Source organism: Gracilinanus agilis, chromosome 5 (genome assembly GCF_016433145.1).
Source record: "Gracilinanus agilis isolate LMUSP501 chromosome 5, AgileGrace, whole genome shotgun sequence".
Lineage (NCBI taxonomy): Eukaryota > Metazoa > Chordata > Mammalia > Didelphimorphia > Didelphidae > Gracilinanus > Gracilinanus agilis.
In genome coordinates, this window is record NC_058134.1 from 69,252,140 (window position 1) to 69,274,265 (window position 22,126).

The following is a 22,126-nucleotide window of genomic DNA, read 5'->3' on the forward strand; positions in this document are numbered from 1 at the left end:
CAAACACATAGCAAAACATCAACTCCAAGATAATCCTGGATTCAAAGAAAGTATAGTTAACAAAAAATTCCAGTGATCACTATTTCCCCAAACAACCCATTGTACTTCAGTATGGATTGAATTGTTTTAGGAAGTTTTTCCTTAAATTAAGCCTAACCCTACCTTTTAAAAGAATGTTGATCTATTGCTCCTACTTATGCCCCCATGGTACCACATATCTCCTCTTAGTTTTCTCTAAGCTAAACAGCCACAGTTCTTTCAATTGACATGGGATGAATTTGAGGTCCTTCACCTTTGCTTCTAATAAAACTCTAGGAACACACATTTTATATTAAGATTTGCCTGACTTCTGTACTAGCAACAATGCAATGATCCAGGACAATTCTATGGGATTTATGGAAAAGAATGCTACCCACATTCAGAGGAAGAACTACAGGAGTGGGAAACACAGAAGAAAAATAACTGCTTGAACACATGGGTTGATGCAGACATTACTGGGGATGTACACTCGAAATGACCACACCAATGCAACTATCAATAATATGGAAATAAGTCATGATTGATGACACATGTTAAAACCAGTGGAAATGCACGTCAGCTATGGGGGGTGGGCATGGGGGTGCAGGGAAAAGTAAAAATATGAATCACATAATCATGGAAAATTTTTCTAAAAAATAAAATATTTAAATCTAAAAAAAGTTTTAAAATTAAAAATAAATTTAAAAAAAGATTTGCCTGTAATCTTTTAACTTTTTACTGTACCAAGCTATTGACTCAATTCAAGAACCACACTCTGTCAGCTCTGTGTCCTGATTTTTGGTTTAGAACATGACATTGACGATTATCAGGAAATTTCCTGTAAGATAGGACTGTTCATTGATTGAATTATAACAAATTCTCTGCAATGAAGAATCCCTTACTATCTGTAAATGTTGGATATGTAAAAAAATCATTCTAAATTCAAAAACTCTTAATAGTGCAGAAGAGAAGAGATCTTAACAGTTCTACTGTTTTGCTATCACAAAGTAATTACTTTCTAATTATTCACCAAACACATTTGGGAAAAAAATTAAACTTGATTTTACAAATTCATGGAGGAAAACCACAACCCGATAAACCAAAAATAAAGTACAGGGCAACTTAGGCCAGGAAATAAGGTGTGAGGAAAAGGGTCCAAATAGAAATTCTCTCTTCAACATCCATAACAAGTATATATCTAGCTTCCTTTTATTATTCTATTAAAATTAAAGAAATATTTTCAGTGAAGGGGCAATAACTACTTCAATAGGTAGAAAATTTCACATTTGATGAGCTATAATAATCAGTTATAAAGAGAAAGCTGTGTTGAATGGATATAGAGTGGGATCAGAGTCAGGTAGACAGGTTAAAATCAGGCTATGTGTTAGCTGTATGGGTTAACTTCTATGTTCCTAAGACAACTTTCTAGACATTCACTGAGTCACAGAATTTCACATAAAAAAATGCTTGTTGATGGACTGACTTTATAAGTGCCTACTACGTGCTAGGAAGGCACCAGCATTAATGGAATCATTGAGGGTTTCTTGTCAAAAATGAGATTTAGCTGGGACTTGAAGAAGTCAGGGAAATGCTAAGGAGATGAAGAAGGAGAGCAATCCAGGTAGGAAGGACAACCAATGAAAATGGCTAGAGTTAAAAGAGGGAGTGCTCTGTGAGAAGAGGAGGCAGGAAGCCAGTGTCCCTGGATCACAATGCACATAATGTGCAGTAAAGTAGAAGGCCAGAAACGTAGGATGGGGCCAGGAGCTCATGTATGCTCTTGGAGGTAACAGGAAGCTACTAGAATTTACTGAAGGAAGGGATGACGTGACCAGACCTCTGCTTTAGGAAAATCCCTTTGGCAGATGAGTGAAGTCCTTGCTTAAGGCTGAGCCTTGAAGGAAGCCCAGATTCTGATAGGAGCAGGCAAAAAGGGAATGATGATAATGGGGAGGAAGAGGATGCTAATAAGGATAGTTATGTTAATAAGAGATAGGATTTCTTTAGAACTTTAGGGTCCGCAAAGCAATTTAACATAGATGATCTCACAGGAATTCCATGAGTGAGGGGATAATCTGTATAAAGGCACTGAGCTGGGTGACAGCATGTCTTGTTTGGGGAATAAGGTGCGATTAGACAGAAGATGTCAGTCAAAACCACACACTTAAGAGACAAGTATCAAACAAACTAATCTGTATTTTACCTCTAATTAAGCTTCTTGCACAAAGGAGCAACATGTTTAGACTTGCGCTAGCACTGCTTTTTGGTACCAAGCAAAGCCAGTCTGCTATCTCCATACATGTCATACATACTTCAAGGTCGAGATGATAGATATTTCATAGCTCCTAAGTTTTCTTTTTCCCATTTCTATCAAAAGAATGTCTGGTAGGTTTCTAGTCTTCTCACAATTTTGCTTGCTGTCTTCTGTAACCCGCCTATGTATTGCCGAACAATGTGACATCTAAGTAAGAACACAACTCTCTTGAGAGAATCTGATCAGGAAAGCCAAGTAGGATGGTTACCTTCCTTCATTCTAGATGCTGGCCCTCTAAGTGAGGCAGCCCAAGAGCCTATTAGCTTTCTTTTATTGCTATGGAGTTCCATTGTTGATTCATTTTGTACCTGCAATCAACAAAAGCTCTCAGTCCTCCTTGACATTAATTATGCATCCTTCATCCTATATTTGTACTATTGACTTTTTTCTTTGAAGCCAAATGCATTGACATTTAATCCTACTGAACTTCTTGTCAGATAGGTCCCTCTTTTAAACCTTTCAAGATCTACATGAATTTAGATTCTGTTCACAATCAGTGATCCTCCCAGCTCTGTCATCTGCAAATTGGAGAAGCATGCTATCTATTTACTTCATGTAAGTCATTGATAAAAAAAATTTTCAACAGTGCAGGGCCAAGGAGAAATCTGATTCTTCTACTAGACTTACTTTTACGTTGAGTAATTAATTAATTATTATTTTGGTGTGGTTACTTAAGTTTCAAATATATTTGACACTATCATGTTACTATATAATACATACTATTCTCTCTCAGTTTTGCCTACAAAGATAGATGGAGCCAGAAAGATTTGGCTAAAGGCTTTGCTTAAGTCAGGTACACTATGAATCATATTCTCTTGATTCATTGGTCTAATAAGTTAAGAAAAAAAAAGTGTGTGTATAAAATAAGGATTATAGAGGACATCATATTTGAATTGCATGAAATTGAAAACGGTTTTGTAAAAGAAACTAATGTAATTTGGAAAAATCGAGAAGCAGTTCACTGGAAAAAAATCTTTGTATTAAATATCTGATATGGGTCTGATAGTCAAAGATATATAGAAAACTTAAGAGGAATATATGACTAAAAACCATTCCCTGACACACAAGTGGTCAAAGGATATGAACAAACAATTCTTGAGAACTCCAATAATATCTATGTGAAAGAATGTTCTAAATCAATTAATATTAAGGGAAATACAAATCAAAACAATTCTAAGGTTTAACCTCACTCCCAATAAATTGGCAAAGATGACAAAAGATAGCAGCATACAATGTTGGAGGGGTTATGGACAGATGGTAATATTTATGCACTGTTGGTGGAACTATGAACTGGTCCAACAATTCAATTCTGGAAAATATTTGGGAATTATGCTAATAAAGTGACTAAAATATCCATACTTTTTGATGAAGAGATCCCATTGCTAGGCCCCCAAGAGATTCAATGATTTAAAAATACTGTATCCTTCACCTCTGTGCAAAATCAAAATATTTATAGCAGCAGAAAGCTGTAAGCAAAGTAGATACCCAATGAGGAAAGTCTAAATAAGTTGGTAATATAGAATAGAACAAAACTGTTATTAAAAAAAAAAAAAACAACAACCAACCTCCCTCTATTCTTTGCAGAGGTGTATAACTATGAGTGTGGAAACCAATTTGAGATTTTTTGATGTTGATTTTTTTCCATTTTAAAATTTTCTGTATGAGATGACTCTCTAGGTGGATAGAAGAGGAAAAAGATACATTGGAGAATATAGATATTTGTTAGTTAAGTAATAGAGTGCTGGGCCAGGAGGCAGAGATCTAAGTTCAAATCTGACCTCAAGGCATTTACTAGTTATATGACCCTGGGACAAATCACTTGATTTCTGTTGGTCTTAGTTTCTTTGACAGTAAATCAAATCACTTAACCCCCAATGTCTAGCCTTTACCACTCTTTTGCCTTGGAACCGAGGTAAGGGTTTTTTTTTTTTTTGTTTTGTTTTTTGTTTTTTTTTTTAAACAAGGTAATAGAAGACTAGAAGGGTAGGAGAGGGCCAAATTATTTTAAGTAAGTTTGAAAGTGCTAGGAAATCCCTGTAGTTTACTGAAGAGAGGAGATGACATGTTCAGATGTGAGCTTTAGGAAGATCAATGTCAGCAGGAGGAGGGGGAGAATAGAGGCAGAGGCACCAGGCAGCAAACTCCTGTCATAATTAAGCCTGGAGGTGATGGCGCATTGGAGAGGAGGGGGAAGGTAGAAAGACAAGACCCGGCAAGCACCTGGAAGCCAGAGCCGAGTGAGTGAGGGGTTGGAGGACACTAAAGCCACAGGCTTGGATGCCTGGCAAGATGGGGTGTCCTTCATGTCTAGAAGAAACTTTGGGAGAGACAGTGCTGGCGGGGGAGGAAAGACAGTGCAGGCGGGGGAGGAGAGGCGAGAAGGTGCCAAGTTCAGCTCTGGATCCAGTCCCCTATGTGGTTTCTGGCCTGTCTGGAGCTCAGCTGTGCTGCTGCCTGGGGGTTTTTCCCAGCACCCCTTGGGATAGGTGGACCTTCAGGACAGAGCCTCTCTTCTTACCTCTGGACTTCTCAAGAGTACCTTTGCTTCCTCTAGTTTCACACAAAAACCTGCCTCCCGGCTCTTCTGACCCTCCAAGTGCTGCACCCCATTTATCTCAGCACCCAAGCATCATTAACTCACGATCCCCAGGCAAGGTGTACTCTGGCCTCTCTTCATTCTCAAACCCTGAGTTCTGCAGGAAGTCTGGCTTCATCCTCCAACTGCTGTTACTGTTGAGCTATTTTTTAGTTAAAAGCTAGCTCTCATTCTGCTTCCCTACTGACTAGTAATTTAAGGTAGCCAGCCATCACCATGGACACCTAATAATGTACTGTTACAATCACATCATTAATAAATGCTCCAAAAGGATACTAAATGTTATCTGCCCAGGTTTGGAATGGTTCTAGCTTGTTTTTCTTACCGTGTCTCTTCTATCATTGACCTATTCCTCCCATATCATATTCACAGTATCATACTCACAGCCTCCAAATTAATTTTCCAAGAGTATCTGTCATTTAAGGAGAGTATCAGAGTGAAGGCCCAATGCCCTACCCACTGTACCACCTAAATGACTCAAAAAATGGACTAAAAATCTTTCAGTATTTCTAATATAAAATACAAACTGGCATTTAAGGTCCTCATTAAGGTCTTACAATATGGTTCCTACCTACCCTGACAGCCTTATTTCATATTTCTCCTCATCAGGTATCTTATACTCTGGCCTACTAGTATGAGACTCAAAAAGAAATGAGGCTACTAATCCATATATAAGGATTCCTGTGGGAAACATATTGACTTAATTTTAAAAAATGTTATTTGTTTCATTGTATTTTATCAAATATTTGGGCTTACTCAAGCATGTTGGGGAATCACCTCTGTTCCAGCCAAATGAAGTTTTAATCCAACAAATATTCACACTTCTGTCTCTATTTATTCATGAACTGGTCCATGCCTGAGAACCACTAGTCCTTTTCTGCCTCTCAGAATCTAATTTATCTTCCTTCACGACTCTCTCTGTGTATCAGGTCAAAAGCTATCGCTGAAACCCAATTTAATGATGCTTCTCTTCCTTCTCAAATTATCTCATATTTATATCTGAGCATATGTTTCAGTTCTCCCTTTCCCGGGTGATACAAGATCCAAGAACTGTTTCTTCTGGACTTTTGTGTCCTTAGTACCTGGGATAAGTCCTTGCAATATTAATCAATTTGTAGATGTTAATGGATTGACATCATTTTTTCTATCCTCACCACTTTTTTTCTGTCCACATTTAGCTAGACCTAGGGAAGAAACTGAATCTTGGAAGAAAAACCAGATAAAAACAACCCACTTTGTTAACAACAATTTTACAATAACTATTAAGTCAAAAATAAGTTAAAATATCTCCTATCAAGCAAGGTCAAAGAATTTATGATGGTTATTTTTCTTGCTGCTTTTTTCCTTACTTCTAGGCAAGAAGATTGTTACTTATCAGATGTCTATTTCTTAAATATAGTGTGACTGGGATGTTCCATCAATTTTTACCTCTCTCTAGTATCTTCAGTATCCCTTTGTGTGAAGTCCCTCCCCTTACTTTACATGCATGCTCAGGTTTCACATAAACAAACAAAAAATATTACTGGCCCAATTCCCTTGGTCCAATTATTATTCCCTTGCTTTCAAATCATAGAATCAAGGGCCTACAAAGGACCTCAGAGGCCATTTAGTCCAATCCATCCCCAAACATCAATCCTCCAAAATACTGAACCATTCATCTTGCCTGTGCTTGAAATCTTGCAGTTGAGGGGAAACCCACTAATTTCAAAAGCCCATTTTACTCTTGGACAAGTCTAATTATTAGGAAATTTCTTATGTCCTGACTAATGTTCTCTGTAACTTCAATTTCTCTCCCCTAATTTAGTTGTTCAGGACCAAACTTATAATATATGATAGCTCTCTTAATCACTGAAAACAGCTAACATATTCCCTGAAAACCTTTCCTTCTCTAGGCTAAATATCTCCAATTCCTTCAGCTGATCACCATATGGAATGGTCTCCAGTTCTTTCACCATGTAGGTTTCTCTCTTCTAAATAGTTTCCACTTTGTCTATATCCCTTCTTTAATATCCATTTATATTTATATTTACTTCTCTAAAACATCTGATGGCAAAACTGGAATATTTTATCACTGCCAAATTCTTACAGATACTATGTTGAATTTCTATCATTTTTTTAAAATTAGGAATGTAGACGGGCAAAATCACTGATTAGCTGGGGAGGGAAAAAAAACATAAATTATAAGAGGTCTTAAAAATTTCAATATAACCTTGTAATTTTTAAAAATTTTATTTGAACACAGGATACTATAGATACAATAAAACTTCTTGGCACAAATATATTTTTTTCTTCAATCTACTCTTTACAGCTATTTAGAGCTTTTGTACTCTGAAAATCATAGGTATTAACTAAAATATGGTGAGTGAAAAGGTTCTGGAATAGTAACAAATGTAAATTGTTAAAATCTTTTATGTCAAATCCACTGAGCCTGTTTTTATATAGTTTCATGCTCTTTCATTCAACAACAGGACATGCAGATGTGTTTCTTAGCTCCACCCCCAAAACAAAACAAAACAAAAACAAGTGTACTAGTAGTTCTAGAAAAAAAGCAACTGAAAGAAAAAAAAATTTTCTTTCATATCCAATTGCTCACCTATATAGGTTCCACTGTGGTTACCAGCACATTCAGCATCTTCTAGAGTGTAAAAGCATACAGAACAAAAGCCAAGAAATAAAGCAGAGGGGTTAGATGCCCAGCCACAGATGCAAAAAAGGAAAAATTTAAATAAAATAATAAGTTTCTTAAAATAACCATGTAAAGCACAGCATAGAAAAGCCCTTATCATAACACTATTTAAGCATAAAAGATGTTTTATAATCTCAATTGGAAAAAAATTTAAAATTATCATGCAAACTGATGTTTTGCAATTTATATAGTATTTCTCTGAAAGCAATCCTACTGATTTTAAAGAATTGCTTTCCTTTTCAAATTTAAGAGAATTTTGGCACTTAAAAATTAACTTTCATAAATAAGGGTTTTTAAAATCATGAGACAGCAATTATATTTTGGCTCATTGGATTAGACAGAAAGAGCATGATTATAAACACATCTTTTCAGTTAATATTACATGTAGTGAATAAAAACTTAAAAGACAACACGTTAAAAAGTGAATATTTTAATGTATTTATAGGAAAAGATGAAATAATCTACAATAATCTTGTGCTAATATTCTAGTGAATAATAGGCCTAGAAAAAATAAAACTAACACATAAAATGTATTTTAGCTTTAAAAAAAATCAATGTTCTTGATGACTATATAGGTGCAAAAAAAATTAAATACTCATAGTATATTGACTAATATTTATTTGTGAATATTTACCCTTTCCCTCAGATATAGGACAAAAGATTAGACAGAAAAAATTTTCCAACTTCTTTCTAAAAACATAAGGATCTACCCTCAATATGCTTGGTGTTACAAAGATAATATAGAAATTGTATATGTATAACACAATAATCTCCTATAAACTTTGAACCATATTCAGTTTAATCCCAAACATATGTTCACCAAATAAAATTACTGGGCTATGCAGGGAAACTTTTTATACAAGTACCTTCAATTTCCTCTGAGAAGCACAAAAAAGAAAAGGGAAGGAAATGATTAAATGTGCTGAAATACAATTAAAGAATGAAGATGTTATAACTAGAAAGAAAAAAAATGCACCTACCATACTCAACTGTTTCCTCATCTTAGATGAGCCAAAAAGGAAGACAAATGTTTTTAAATTTTCAATCATCCAACAAATATGCTGAAGTTATATAAAAGCAGGAATAAGAAAAAATTTTAATGTTCTAAAAAGACTGTAGAGCTTAATAATAAAAGCACAAATTTTTATATGGAATATATATAATGGAATTAGCCAGAATAAAATAAAATAAATGAGATGCCCTCATAAGGCTTCTTCAAAATATTTATCAATTAAAGGAGACTATAGGATTCCATTCATTGCCATTTGGCAACTTTGGTTATCAGGAATTTCTGGGTGTAAAATTATAAGAAAATTATAGTTAAAAATAATGAGTAGCATTGTAGGAGCAGAGAGTCCAACCATTTCATTTTACAGATGAGGGAACTGAGGCCCATAGTAGTTAAGACTTGGCAATAGTCATGAAAGTATTAAGTATCAAAGTCAGTGTTCTTTATACTGTTTGTTGTTCATGCTACAGAAATACACACACACACACACACACACACACACACACACACACACACACACACACACACACACACAAACTTAATATTCTTGAGTATCCCAAACATTTAATAAAATACTAAAAAAAGTCAATTACTCCAAAGATCAAAAACTAAAGAATTATTTTTACTGTAACAGTTTGAGTTTGTATATTGTCAAAAGGAAGACAAATTGCAGTCTACAATTCCCAAATTACTAATATTAGAACTATTAGAAGTAATACAAGTAAGTAATCAAGTTTCTCTCTGGCCTGCAGTTGTGGGAGCCTCTAATAGGAGGTTACAAGTGAGTTGGTCAGAGGTCAGATTTGGTCATTAAAGACAATAGTACACAGTAGGACATGTGGAGACAGGAGAAGATATCAAATTAACAATTCTCCCTTCCTTTGACTGACAATTGTACTGCCATGTGATAGAACAATGAATTGCTTGAGAAAATGAAATGAATGGTAACTCCTAGTAAGTATATTCTTTTGGGAGTACCTGTCCTATTAGTCAGTCAAGATCCCAGATGGATCAAACTGGCATAAGTAAATTACCAATTATACTTAATATTACAACATTAAAATAATTTTTCTTTTACCTTTTAGAGAGCAATAAAATGCTATATTAGCATAAAAATTAGCTATTAGGGACAAAACAGAATTGGTTTTTGAAGGTTAGGAGCTCCAGACCCAAAGGCGAAAAGAAAAAGATATGCATGTTCAATAAAGCAAATTTAAGCACTTTTCATTTTTGTGCTTTTTTTGAAAATCATGCCACAATCATCATGATGAAGCAAATCTTATTTTCCCATAGGAAGAGTGCTGTATTCAAAAGTTCTCTTTTGAACTAAAGATTCAATATCAAATAAATTAAGGATACCCTCAACTATTTAGCAGAACAAAAGATATAAGAACTAGAAAATTCTATTTAATAGTAAAATTAGAATTTAATGGACACAAATATATTTTTTGCATTGAACACATCCCAATATACTACAAAAATATGCCATGTTACATAAAAATAATGCTGCTTTATTACAAGTTTGACAATTAAATTAGAGCACTATGTAATGCACTAGAATTTTGCTCTTTATCTCAGAACTTCTCTTTTAAATTTTAGGATTTAAAAACTGAATGCAGTATTGGAGTAATCTGGATGGCCTAAGGTAGTTTAAAGAAGTTGGTCATGGATCCCAAATCTAAACCCATAAATGGTCAAGGACACAAGCAATGATTTCTCAAAAGAGAAAACACAAATGTCTAATAATGGAAAAATTGGAGGTTTCAAATTACCCTCTTACAAATAGTTAACAGCAACAAAAAATACCCCCCAAAACTCTAAAACCAAAATATGAAGAAAACCTCAAGTGGATTTACAAAGTTAAACTTAATTCTCTGCCCTTGAACCCAATGTTCACTGCACACACCTTTTCCAGCTTATCAGATCTGTGTAACTTGTGTCTAATGTCTTTAAAACAATCCTCTTGTTTTCCACTTGCTAATTTTGTAAATTCTTATGAGAACACATTTTATGTCCTCAGGTAAGCATCTCATTTTTAAAAATTATGCTGCTATTGATCCATTACTACATGGGAAAGTCTATATTACTTCAATATAATAGACTGTTAATTCACTGTTATTAAAATTTATATTACTATGGTATTGACAATAAAAACAAAGAAATTGATAGTACCGTTTATTTCATTTCATGGATACTATCAGAGCACTGTAGCCAACCAATGTCTATGACAGCAAGAATGAAAAAGCCATTGCCCATGGAATTTACTGCAATGGTTGTAGTGTTTACATTCCATGTTGAAAGATACATCTGGCATTATTGGACAGTGGAGTGATTATTTCCTCTAAAGTTTCTATCGTCTGTCTGGGCATATAATGTTACTTATTTGAACAGAGACCATACTACTCAGAGTCATGCTAACAGGTCAAGATTAAATATTCAGTTTCCATATGGGCCCATAGTTTCTCAGATAACAAAACAAATGAAAATAATTTTAAAAAGAATTAAATTAAAAATCCAAATTATTTCCTGGTCACCAAATATACAGTTAATTCTGATAAATTATTTCATATGTACCCAGCATTGGTCACAAATAGGACTTCACCAAAGAATATATGTCTCAGACTGAACCATCGCAAGCATGGAAAGTCACAGTGCATATCCCTTAAGAGTGACTCAGAAGCAGCATCTTCAGTTGTTTAGGACAACACTGAGACTTAACATAGAATGAAGAAAATCTTTCCTTTTGCTCTCTATTAGTCTATCTCCTTCTACCCCAAAATGTTTTCTTAGAATGTATTTCAACTGGTCCAACAATGGAAAAAAAAACTTAACTGAGGTTATTTCTTCTCAAAGAAAGTTACATACTACACAAAGATATAAATACACAGCAATAGAAGAACAAAATACTAAGTAGACAAACCTGACACTATATTCTAAATGGTCATTTATTTGTGAATTAACTATATGCGTGAGAATACAAATGATCTTAAGCCAAGATGCTGGCAGCAGGGAGCTGAGTAAACTTGAAAAACCTTATTGCAACAAGCTATAAAGTCCTGCTTTATATTATACTTAAGTGCTTAGTCTTCCAAAAAATTGTTAACATGCACAATACATTCATTCTTTTACTGAACGTTTAAATTCTTTTGTTAGCAGAATGTGGTCTTCAATCCACAAAATGCTTGTCTTTGGATAAACTGGGTTACATCTTGTTTGAATGAACACCATTTGGCTGCAGTTAAATATTTCCTCTTACCCATGTGGTGCTGATCACATATGGTTAAATCAAAACTAAAATAAGATATTTTATGTTTTTGCTTTTGAATCCTCATAAAGTCAATAAAGTGATGCTTTTGTTATAATAATTCCAGAAGAACTACATTTTGCAACAGCAACTCACAATGAACATTTTGAGGCACCATATTTATAAATTTTTTTCATTTTGATAGTTTCCTTTATTAAGTGAGCTAAGGACTGAAAATAAATCCATTGTAGAATTTTTTTGCTCTAAAATATACCATATGAAAGTTGTATATTTCTTCCTGAAGACCACACATATTGGGGTTTAAATATAAAGTATATGCTTTTAAAGAAAAAATGTTTATACTATAAGGAAAGTTAAGTCTCATCTGATATAGTACTTACAAATTAACATGTAGAAACAAAAATAATATTTTTTAGAATTTTCTAAGTAATCAAAGAAACTAATACTTCTTTTAAAAAAAAGGATAGATGGATATGTAACTTTATAGACACAAGTGAACTGTAAAAACAAATAAACTTCAGTAAGGCAACCATAAACAATGTATTTTAAATTATATAAAGCCCAGGAACATAAGCCGCCAAGTTTTCCATCTTGAAGAATTTCTACATGCTACTTGAGACATAGGATATGCTTTTACTCATTTCCAGAACACAAGTTATATCTTTAAGTAACACACTTCAAGCTGGTCCTTTCAAAGAACATTATTACCTCACTGTCTACAAGATTGGCTATAGCCAAACTCTTTAGTGAGTTATCATTAAATTGCTAAAATAAAATCTAAGCAGAAATGTGCTTGAAACACTTTTCTTTTTGGATAGCCAATTCTTACTTTCTCCAAAAATTCAATTCTTTTGGAATACCAAGGAACACATTTCTAAGATTTAGGCTTGTTATACTTTTTAGAGTCCACAATAAATTGCAAGTAAAATTCTACTTTAGATACAAATTTGTCATTTTTATAATTATATCCACTCTTTTTTGCACAAAGGCAAAAAGGAGGAACAGTTGATTTTATACTTTACTGACTTCGTATTCGTAGAGTTGCTAAAGACACCCTTATATTTAAATATTTGGACAGGTGGAACCTAAAACATCCAAATGAACCATAGCAGAGATTATAATACCTGGAAATACAACACAGGCAATAAGCTGATTAGTCATTCTTTACTTTTTACTGCTATGTTGATATTATTAATTGCATCATCTAAGTAACATAATTTCCCAGTTTATATAGGATTTAGCAGCCAAACTTTAGCTGAAAGTGATATATTTAAATCAGAAAATTTTGGATCATCTTACTCATAAAACAAATGGCATTTCAGACTTAATGGCACTGTTAATTAAAGCATATACACACACAGATACCCACACATATACATATGTGTCTCTGTGTGTGTATATATATAAATATATATGTATATATATATATATATGCATGAATGTGTGTATATATATACACACAGAGATAAAGCTAGACCTCAATATTTACATGCAAAATATATAAAGATATAAGTAGATATCATTACAAATTCATTTTTCAGAAACTTTTAGGCATAAACAACACAGAATCATATCCCTGCCAATAATTATATAGTATATACTTTGAAGGATTTTAAAATCTCTAATGAATGTTTTCAAATGTAATAAAAATATTCCATGAACAATGGGCATGTTTTCATATTACTATACCAATTATGAAAATGAATAAAAGGTATAACATTATGTGAAAAAGGCATGATGTTAATATATTAATTACTGCTAAAATTAGTACTTCAAAAATTCATGTTGAAGGACATGAGAACATTTAGTAAATGAATATTTAAGAGAAGGTCTCACTATATGAAAGTAAAATATCAACTGCAAAAGTTTGAAAATTAAGAGTTCTCAAATATCCTTATCAATAATATAAACCAGTGCAGAAGTTGTAGCAGTAGGTTTTTGGTTAATTTATTTTTAATTTTAAGAAAGTTTGGTATAGAGTAAAAACTTCTGGTATTCTACTGTAGGTGGACCTTCCTGTTGACATTTATAGAAAATCTCTAAGATTATCAGCAATTTGAGAATAAAGATAATTTTTCTTACCTGTTTATTGTTTTTAATTAGATACATTTTCTGTGTTCTGCATAAAGTGGGCACTCAACAAAGGCTGAAAAGACTTACTTTTACTCATCCTGACTGCAAATGATCAAACAGAATAAGATCTATATTTGATAACAAGGGAGTCCTCCAAAGAAACATTATTAGGAAAATAGTAAGAGAATATAAATGATATTCAAAAAGGAAATATGAGAGCACCAGAGGCAGCAGGGCACCAAGAATAAGGCAGAGTAATAATACTGGATCTTTATTCCTAATACCAGAACAATGAAGAAGTAAAAAATAAGATACTGAATAAAATCACATATGAAAGGCCTTCATTATTGACCTTTCTCTTTCCCAATTATACTTGATATTATATTTACAAACTGATGATTAAGTCTATACTTTTTTAATGATAATTTGAACAACTAAATGTTATCAAAGCTACATTAAAGATAAGGAAAATCAGCAAATATCTGTTAATCTCTAGATTTCACACTAATTTAGATCTAAATGTAAATAGATACTAAAAATCAGGTTTGTTTTCTAATATAAAAATATATCATAATTCAGATACCAAAAACAAGTTAAAATTTTTTTGATGATGAAACCTTAAGAAACCTTCCGGCCATTTGATTTACCTTGGTACCAACAGCTTTCCAATGTGACTCAAAAGGTAAACAAAACTGAGGCCCTGAAAGGAAGAGAATTCCAGTCATGATAATTATGTTAAAAATTCTCTTCTATTTTGTTAGCAGGGCATTGCTTGATGACCAATTTCCTGAGATACTACTTAAGAAGTTATTTCTAAAATTTAAGTTAACCTTTTGTTCAGTGGAAAAACAAGATGTAAATCAAAAGTAGTAGGAATGCTTAATTTAACTTAAAACATTTAAATGTTTTTGATTTCAAAATACATATGGCAGTGGATAACAGGTACTTTTCCATTTGGCTTTAGAGGAGCAAGGAGAAGCAAACTTGTATATCAGTGCATTTAATTTTTAAGCACTTTTTTACTTGTGCGATTTCTATTTTAAGGTATGTAATTTCATTCTGTCTAATTCTGAGGTCCCTTTGTTATCAGGAGATGAGAAAAAAATGAAATGATACTTAATGAGGTACTAGTGCAAAAATTCTGGGTAGAGAACATATTTACCTCCATTTGTTTATTATTTCACCTCAAAATGTGCAACTGCTATTTTGAAACAAAGATTTTGGACTAAAGGCAGGGCAGGAAGTACACGATTTGGGAGTAAAGAGACATACATTCTATACTTTTCAGCAGTCACTTTTACTAATTCAAAAAATATAAAATTAGTAAATTTGGGTTTGGAAATTGTCAGAGGTCAGATCTAATCTTCCCATTTTATGGATGAAGAAACCAAGGCTCCAAAAGGTGGTATGCTCAAAGCCACATAGGTAGTTGGGTACAGGACCAGAATCTAATTACCTTGGCCTCCAAATCTAGCACTCTTTACTATATCACTATGATTTTTCATTATTTTACTATGAAGGGTTGGATATGATTGAATTATGGTCAGTTATTAGAAATAGGAAGAAAGTTGGGAAAGATTAGTAAGGAAAGTATGTATAAAAGTTATCTCCTAAAGAACCCCGGGGGGCAGCTGGGTAGCTCAGTGGATTGAGAGCCAGGCCTAGAGACGGGAGGTCCTAGTTTCAAATGTGACCTCAGACACTTCCTAGCTGTGTGACTCTGTGCATGTCACTTGACCCCCATTACCTAACCCCCCCCCCGCAAAAAAGAACCCTAAGGCTTTTTTTTTCACTTAACCTATCAGGAAATACCAATTATACCAACACCTTTGTAAGAAATTATATTTTATAGAACATCAAAATTCAAAATATAAGTAAATATTATTGTTTAAACAAAAATTCTACCTTTATCAGTTATTCTGAAAGGCACATCCTTTCTTCACCTACCTCTCCCACTTGCTACTATTACCACTATAAAACTTCAAGGATAAATAAATACTCTCGGAATGAATATCACAACTGAAAAAGGATTCAAAGAACAGGAGCTCTTAATTTGCTACCAGAACTTGTTTTTAAAAGTCAGAAATAATCAGCAAAGTATAGTCTCCCTTCACTCCTACATTCCCCTTCCCCCTCAACAAACTTACATGATTTCCGGTTCGAAACTTTCAGGGGCTGAAGTAACACTTCTGGTTGCCTTACTGCAAATCTCCTGAAAATGGGGAGAGAAATATAAACAAACTCATTCACTTTCACTATATATTGAAGATAAATAAACATAGTACCAGAATATGAAAATTTTTAAATAAACAACTTGTAGTTACAAACAAGAAAAATAATACAAATTATTCAAGTTGAGAATTGAAAGCCACCAAGTTAAAATTTTATTAAATAAGATAAAGTCTGGAGAATTTACTTTTACTTAGTATATCATTATAATTCTGATAATGATGTGGTATTTTCCACATGATTCTACATTTCCAATTGAACAAGAAATAGCTGTTCATCTTAAGTTATTATATATTAATACTGGATTAAGCAAATCTAAGCTACAAAGACAACAACATCCAAACTGAGTATATAAGATCCTAGAAATGATTTCTGAATTTACAAAAAAAATTTTATTGAATTAACAATTCATTCCAACTATGGAGAAATAATATATTTCAGAGAAAGCTATAGGGCTTAGTATAATAAGAACAATTGTGTCCCTCAGTAGCTCACCTTTCCTGGAAATGTTTTGAAGGGATCAAGCCTGCTCTGGGATTGGCATCACCTTCATGTTTGGCTTGCCACCAAGTTGCATCATCCTGGCTCATGATCTGAAGGATATCTCCCTTTTTGAAAGAAAGCCCAGCTTCTTTACATGGAATTGCTTTGTCCTCAAAAGGATCATAATCAAACAGAGCTTTGATATACATCTGTAAAAAGGAAAATATTTCATTTGAATATTGTTTGAAATAGAGGCATGAAATCGGTCACATTGTTCTTGCTCTGATTTTAAAGCCAGAATAAACTAGGAAAAATATAAACAAATCATAATGCAGATTTGCTACTCAAATAAAATAACATGTCATATGAAATGTATTGATCTCAATAAGAAACTTTCCGCCTTCCCCTCCCCATCTCAAGCTATAAAGTAGTAATTACCTTGCCTTCTTTAGATGGTACATCCTCTTTGATGCTTGGTATAATTTTAAATGTAATTGCACCCTGAGACTGAGCCTAATAAAGAAATGAAAGAATTAGAAGTTTTAAGTTCTTAGGGGAAAAAAAAAAAAGGATGAAACAAAGAGGTATTACACAAATAAAATCTAAGAGTTTGGGCTTTAATACTTTGTTTTGCCGTAAGTAAGGAAAATATTTTTATAGAAATTCATAACAAGAAATATATTAAAGATTTCCAAAAGATAAAAAACACTGACCATATCACCCCACCTGTATCTACTCTTCCATATGTGAATTACTGTTTGTCTGACTACTTTTTAATCTTGAAATAGCTATAAAGTATAAAATATTCTCAACTTATAAGAGAAAGAAAATATTGAATGTAGCTAAACAGTGAGTAAATTTAATATTATTGAAAACAGCAAGTAAGTTACATAAAAGTTAGTTATGGTGAGCAATAAATCTGAGAATCAAAGACTCACTACAATTGAACAGAATCCACAAAAGCTCAGTGATAAGCATCTACAATATGTCTCATAGTTGTTATGATTACATCTCATTAAAGTAAAAGTGATCGTATCATCAATGTTGAGAGTTCAACCAATATGATTTCTTATCACCAAGGAGAAAAAAAATAACACAAATAGGATAGGTATTGTTGTGGTACACAGTATTTCTATAACAGGACTTTAAAGAATCATTTGATTCACAGGATTTTCATAATTGAATAAAAAGTGTTTTGATTTCATGAACCTTTTAAATGAGGCATCCCAAGTTTAGATAAAAAAAAAAATCACAAATGATGGTATGTGATTACATGATACTACTGTATTAAATATTTCAAGTGAATCAAATTTTAAACAGTCAGCAAATATTTCTATTCACTTCATATACATTTCTATTGAATTTTAAAATAATTTTGTTACTTATGTGAAGATGGGATCAACTCTCTCCTTGTCTATTTTTTTTTAATTTAATCAACCAAAAGTGAAGACACCCCTACTATTAAGTAGGAGAGGTTCACAAACCACTTGCTAAAGTTAGATACAATTCCAGAAGTGACTGACTGCCTCTTGGGCAGTGTTAAGCAAATTTAAAGACTACTATTGGTCCCCATAAAGTGGAGGAGAAGGTACTAGAAGTGATGTTAAAAAAAAAAAAAAAAGTCTTTAAAAAGGGCCTAAACTTCCTATTAGGAGGTCTTTGAGCTCTTGAAGGATGGTGGACTGGGGCTGCAACATGGAGTTACTACTTGGGTGAGTGAAAAGATGACTCCTTTCCTGGCTTCTAGAGACATTAGTTTCCAGAGAGGCCTCCCCCTTCTTGGAGGAGGCCACATGGGTGGAACCCGTGTTTTATTCACCACTGGGTCCTCTGACTGAGGGTCCTCTGGCTGAGGGCTGACTATTCCTACCTGGGTTAAGCCAAGGACTAGAGCAAATATTTAGAGTGTTAGGTTGGATATCTTAGTAAATAAAGCTGCTAAAAGTCATTTTGACTTGACCTATATTAATTTTTTTAAATCAGCAACCACATTCCCTTATATTTAGTCCAACAATAAATTTAATCCCTACAATGATTGTCACACAGATGATGGATGGACTCCATCAAACTGGTTACAACCTGTATACAACCTTTGGAGAATTTAATGACGTATGAATTTAAATTGATTTTAAGGGGTTGTCAGAAGTGATTTTCAGATATCTAATAGTATCACTACCTCTGACTGACCATTTGCCTACCTTTGAGTTATTTGTAACAAATGGTAAAGGGTCCATTTAGTAGTTGAAGTGAAGTACTATAGCACTATTGTATTCCCCACTTCCACATTTATAAAAATGTAATGGATGAGACATATAAAGACATGCCTTTTATGGCTGTTACAGTCTCATCCAGGAGGTGGGAAGGTTTTCCTAAGGGGCATAGTATCTCTGTATGGCTCTGGAGAGGGAGCATTATCCAGGTAGCCTAGTAGCTTCCAGATGATTTTTATAATTTTAACTCTTCTGCTTACTCTACCCTTCTACCAGAACGAACTAGATTCTTGGTGATGTTTTAGATCCGAAAGGTTTTCATCAGAAGTACAGAGGTTTGTGTTTTTCTGGGCTCCTCTGCCAAATTTTGGAATGATAGCAGTAATAAACTTTGTTAAAAATATCTCAGCCAAGTTTGAAAGACTGGCTAAATCTGGAGAACTTGTGACAAGTACCTCTGAGCTTCAAAGGATTTTCTAAAATGTCACACAGCAACTCATGTGAATCCTAATGACAGCAGGCTTGTTTACTACCGTCATTGATGGGCCCTTCTGATTTTGGTAATTCTTTGAATCTGCATTACCTGTTATACTACTGTTTTGAAAAGCTGTTACTTGGTAAAAAAAAAAAAATCATTTGCACTTACACTGTGGACCATGGCCAAGTTAAGAAATAAAAAGAACTCATTTTTGAGTGAGAAACTTTGGTATTCTGCCTCTCCTTGACAAACACAGTGTGTCACACTGATTGTGAACTATATATTTTGATTCTTTTTAAAAATTTTATCATAGTATGAGTTTTCCTTTTTCTCTCATTTTTTGTACTTGAAGCAAGTTACCAGTATTAATGGTTTTTTGCACTACAGTAAGTTAAAAATGTCCATTAGTTCTAATGTTAATGCATAACCAAAAGCTTTAGACTATGAAACCTGCCGCTGATTGTTAAATATTATGGAGCTTTGATTAATGATTGTGTCTGATTACAGGAGAAGGGACCACAAAAGAGCCATTATACAGTGCCAAGAAGCACAAGGTCAAAGGAGACCAACCAATCCCGATGGGATTGATAAGAATCTGCACCAAGACAGAAGACTTGTTTTGGGGTTCGAGGTTGTAGCTGTTTGACATTCTTCTGACGCGGGTTTTCCCTGTGCCACATTCTGACAGTACCTAAGTTTGGTTACCATCTTGGCTCCCACATCCCTGAGAGCAAAGGTAAAATCAAACAAGGGAATTCTACTCCCCATTTGCTGCTAAAACCGAGTCCCTTTTCTGTCTTACAGAAATGTGGCAATTTTCTGTATTCCTGACTGCTAAATGGGTAAGTACTGGTCCTACAGGCTTATGAGACATGAATCACTTTATTGGGCCCTGATTTTAGGACCTGTTATAGGCTTATTCTTGCCTTTTCTTCTATTTGGTTGTGTTTTTTTTTTTATGTTTTTGACTTTCTTTTAACAAATGATTCACATACTTCATAACTCAGCCATGTATCCCTGAGTGATCTATGTGTTTGTCAACATCCTCTTCAGGGGAGATCGTATAATTGTAATATAATTCTAGTTTGATAAAAATTTTTCTTGTTTGAGAGAAATTTTAGGGTAAGAAACTTGCTACCTCCCTGTCTCCAGAAAGTGAACTGTTTGGAGAAGGCATCATGGACATGCCTGCAGAAACCTTACACTGCACCAAAAGATCCAGAATGAACTTTGGGATGTAGTGAAATTGATTTATGGGGAGGGTTGAACACATTTATTTTGAATGTACACTCTTATGCCAAAGGGGACTGCCCCCTAATTGTTTTTTTGACGATGTGCCTAACAATCATTGGTTCTGTTGTTCTCTTTCACTTCTCTCTAATCCCCAAATTATTGTAATTTCCCGTTAGAAGGTACAATATTGTATGTAACTCTAGTTATAAATCTTTAGAGATGTAAGGTGGTTATGTGTACTGATTCCATGGGGAAACTAGGCACGTAAATCTGGGAGATTTCTATATGCTCGTTTTCCATGGGAATCACAGAGGGGATTTTGTAATTAATTTCTGTACCCCTGAACTACAGCACCCCACTTTCCTGTTCATGTTGCATGCTGACGTAGGGAGGATATAAGCTTGGTGTAGCCCCATCTCTCACTCTGTTTCCTGTAATTGGAGCAGCAGCCAGCAATTCTCTTAAACAGGTAAGGAGAGCTTGGCCACATAGTCTTATTTTTGTTAGATAATTACCTTTTTATTCATTTACTGCTAGTGATTATTAATAAACTTTATAAAATATAACACTTGTAGTATTGGACATTAATTTAAATCCTACACTTACCAAAATCTGTATTATTTCCTCAGGTCTCTTATCTTCTACTGGAATTCCATTTACTTCCCTGAGTTCATCACCAACATGAATAAGACCTAGGAATCACCAACTTTGTTAAAATTAAAAAGCATAGTAAGATAGATAAAGAAGCAAGCTTTTAAAGCACCCAAGCAATTAGGGCACAATCATAATCTTCTAGCACTTTTAAATTTGAGAAAGGTATACCTGGAGGGGATTAGTCAAAATGGTAAGAGTATATGCCAGGACTGAGTTAAACTCCACCTAAATGTCTCCTCCAAATAACTTTTTTTTAAATGCCCCAAATCAAATTTTGGAGCTACAGAACTAAAAAAGCTCCCTCTGATAACTTAGAAGGTCTGAAGGAATGGTCTTTAACATCAAGATGGGTATTGGGCCTGGAGTGTGGCAAGACCAGCAATAGCTTCAGGAGCTCTCAGGCCAGAGATGGTAAGGAATTTGGACAACTAATCAAAAATTGATTAACGGGTACCCTTGGTAACACTGGGTACTTACTGGCAACTCATTTGCCCATAAGCAGTTCTGGGTCACAGTTCTAAGACAGAGGAGTGTTTGTTCTTGCAGAGGAAGGAAAACAGTGGACACAGGCCCAGTTCCAGGACCAAGAGGAGAACTAATACTTGAGGCTGCAGGGAAGCAGGGACCATTCCTAAATAAAAACCAGAGATCAGACCAAAACAGTGACTACTACCTTGGATGTACTAAAAACTTCTTCTAAAATTAGTCCTAAGCTAAATTAGCACCCAAAAAAAAAAAAAAAAAAAAAAGGCCAGATGCTTAGGAGAGTACTTCCTCAAAGCCTGATGAGAAGAGCCCAACTTTAATAAAGCAAAGATATACCTAATTAAAAGAGATAAGCAAGTAAAAGGTACAAAAGAAAATAAGAGTATCAAAAG

General features: G+C 34.0%; 1 protein-coding gene across 1 annotated transcript in view; it reads right to left on the reverse strand.

Annotated features, from left to right (window-relative positions):
* MPP7 (MAGUK p55 scaffold protein 7) overlaps nucleotides 1-22,126 on the reverse strand; it is a 177,537-nt gene that overhangs the window by 44,414 nt on the left and 110,997 nt on the right. The window contains exons 8-14 of the mRNA XM_044678939.1: nucleotides 21,201-21,286; nucleotides 17,112-17,186; nucleotides 16,686-16,882; nucleotides 16,109-16,173; nucleotides 8,595-8,615; nucleotides 8,481-8,492; nucleotides 7,522-7,563 (exon numbers count right to left, since the gene is read on the reverse strand). Of these exons, the coding sequence (XP_044534874.1) occupies nucleotides 7,522-7,563; nucleotides 8,481-8,492; nucleotides 8,595-8,615; nucleotides 16,109-16,173; nucleotides 16,686-16,882; nucleotides 17,112-17,186; nucleotides 21,201-21,286 (498 nt within the window). The remainder of the gene's footprint in view (nucleotides 1-7,521; nucleotides 7,564-8,480; nucleotides 8,493-8,594; nucleotides 8,616-16,108; nucleotides 16,174-16,685; nucleotides 16,883-17,111; nucleotides 17,187-21,200; nucleotides 21,287-22,126) is intronic.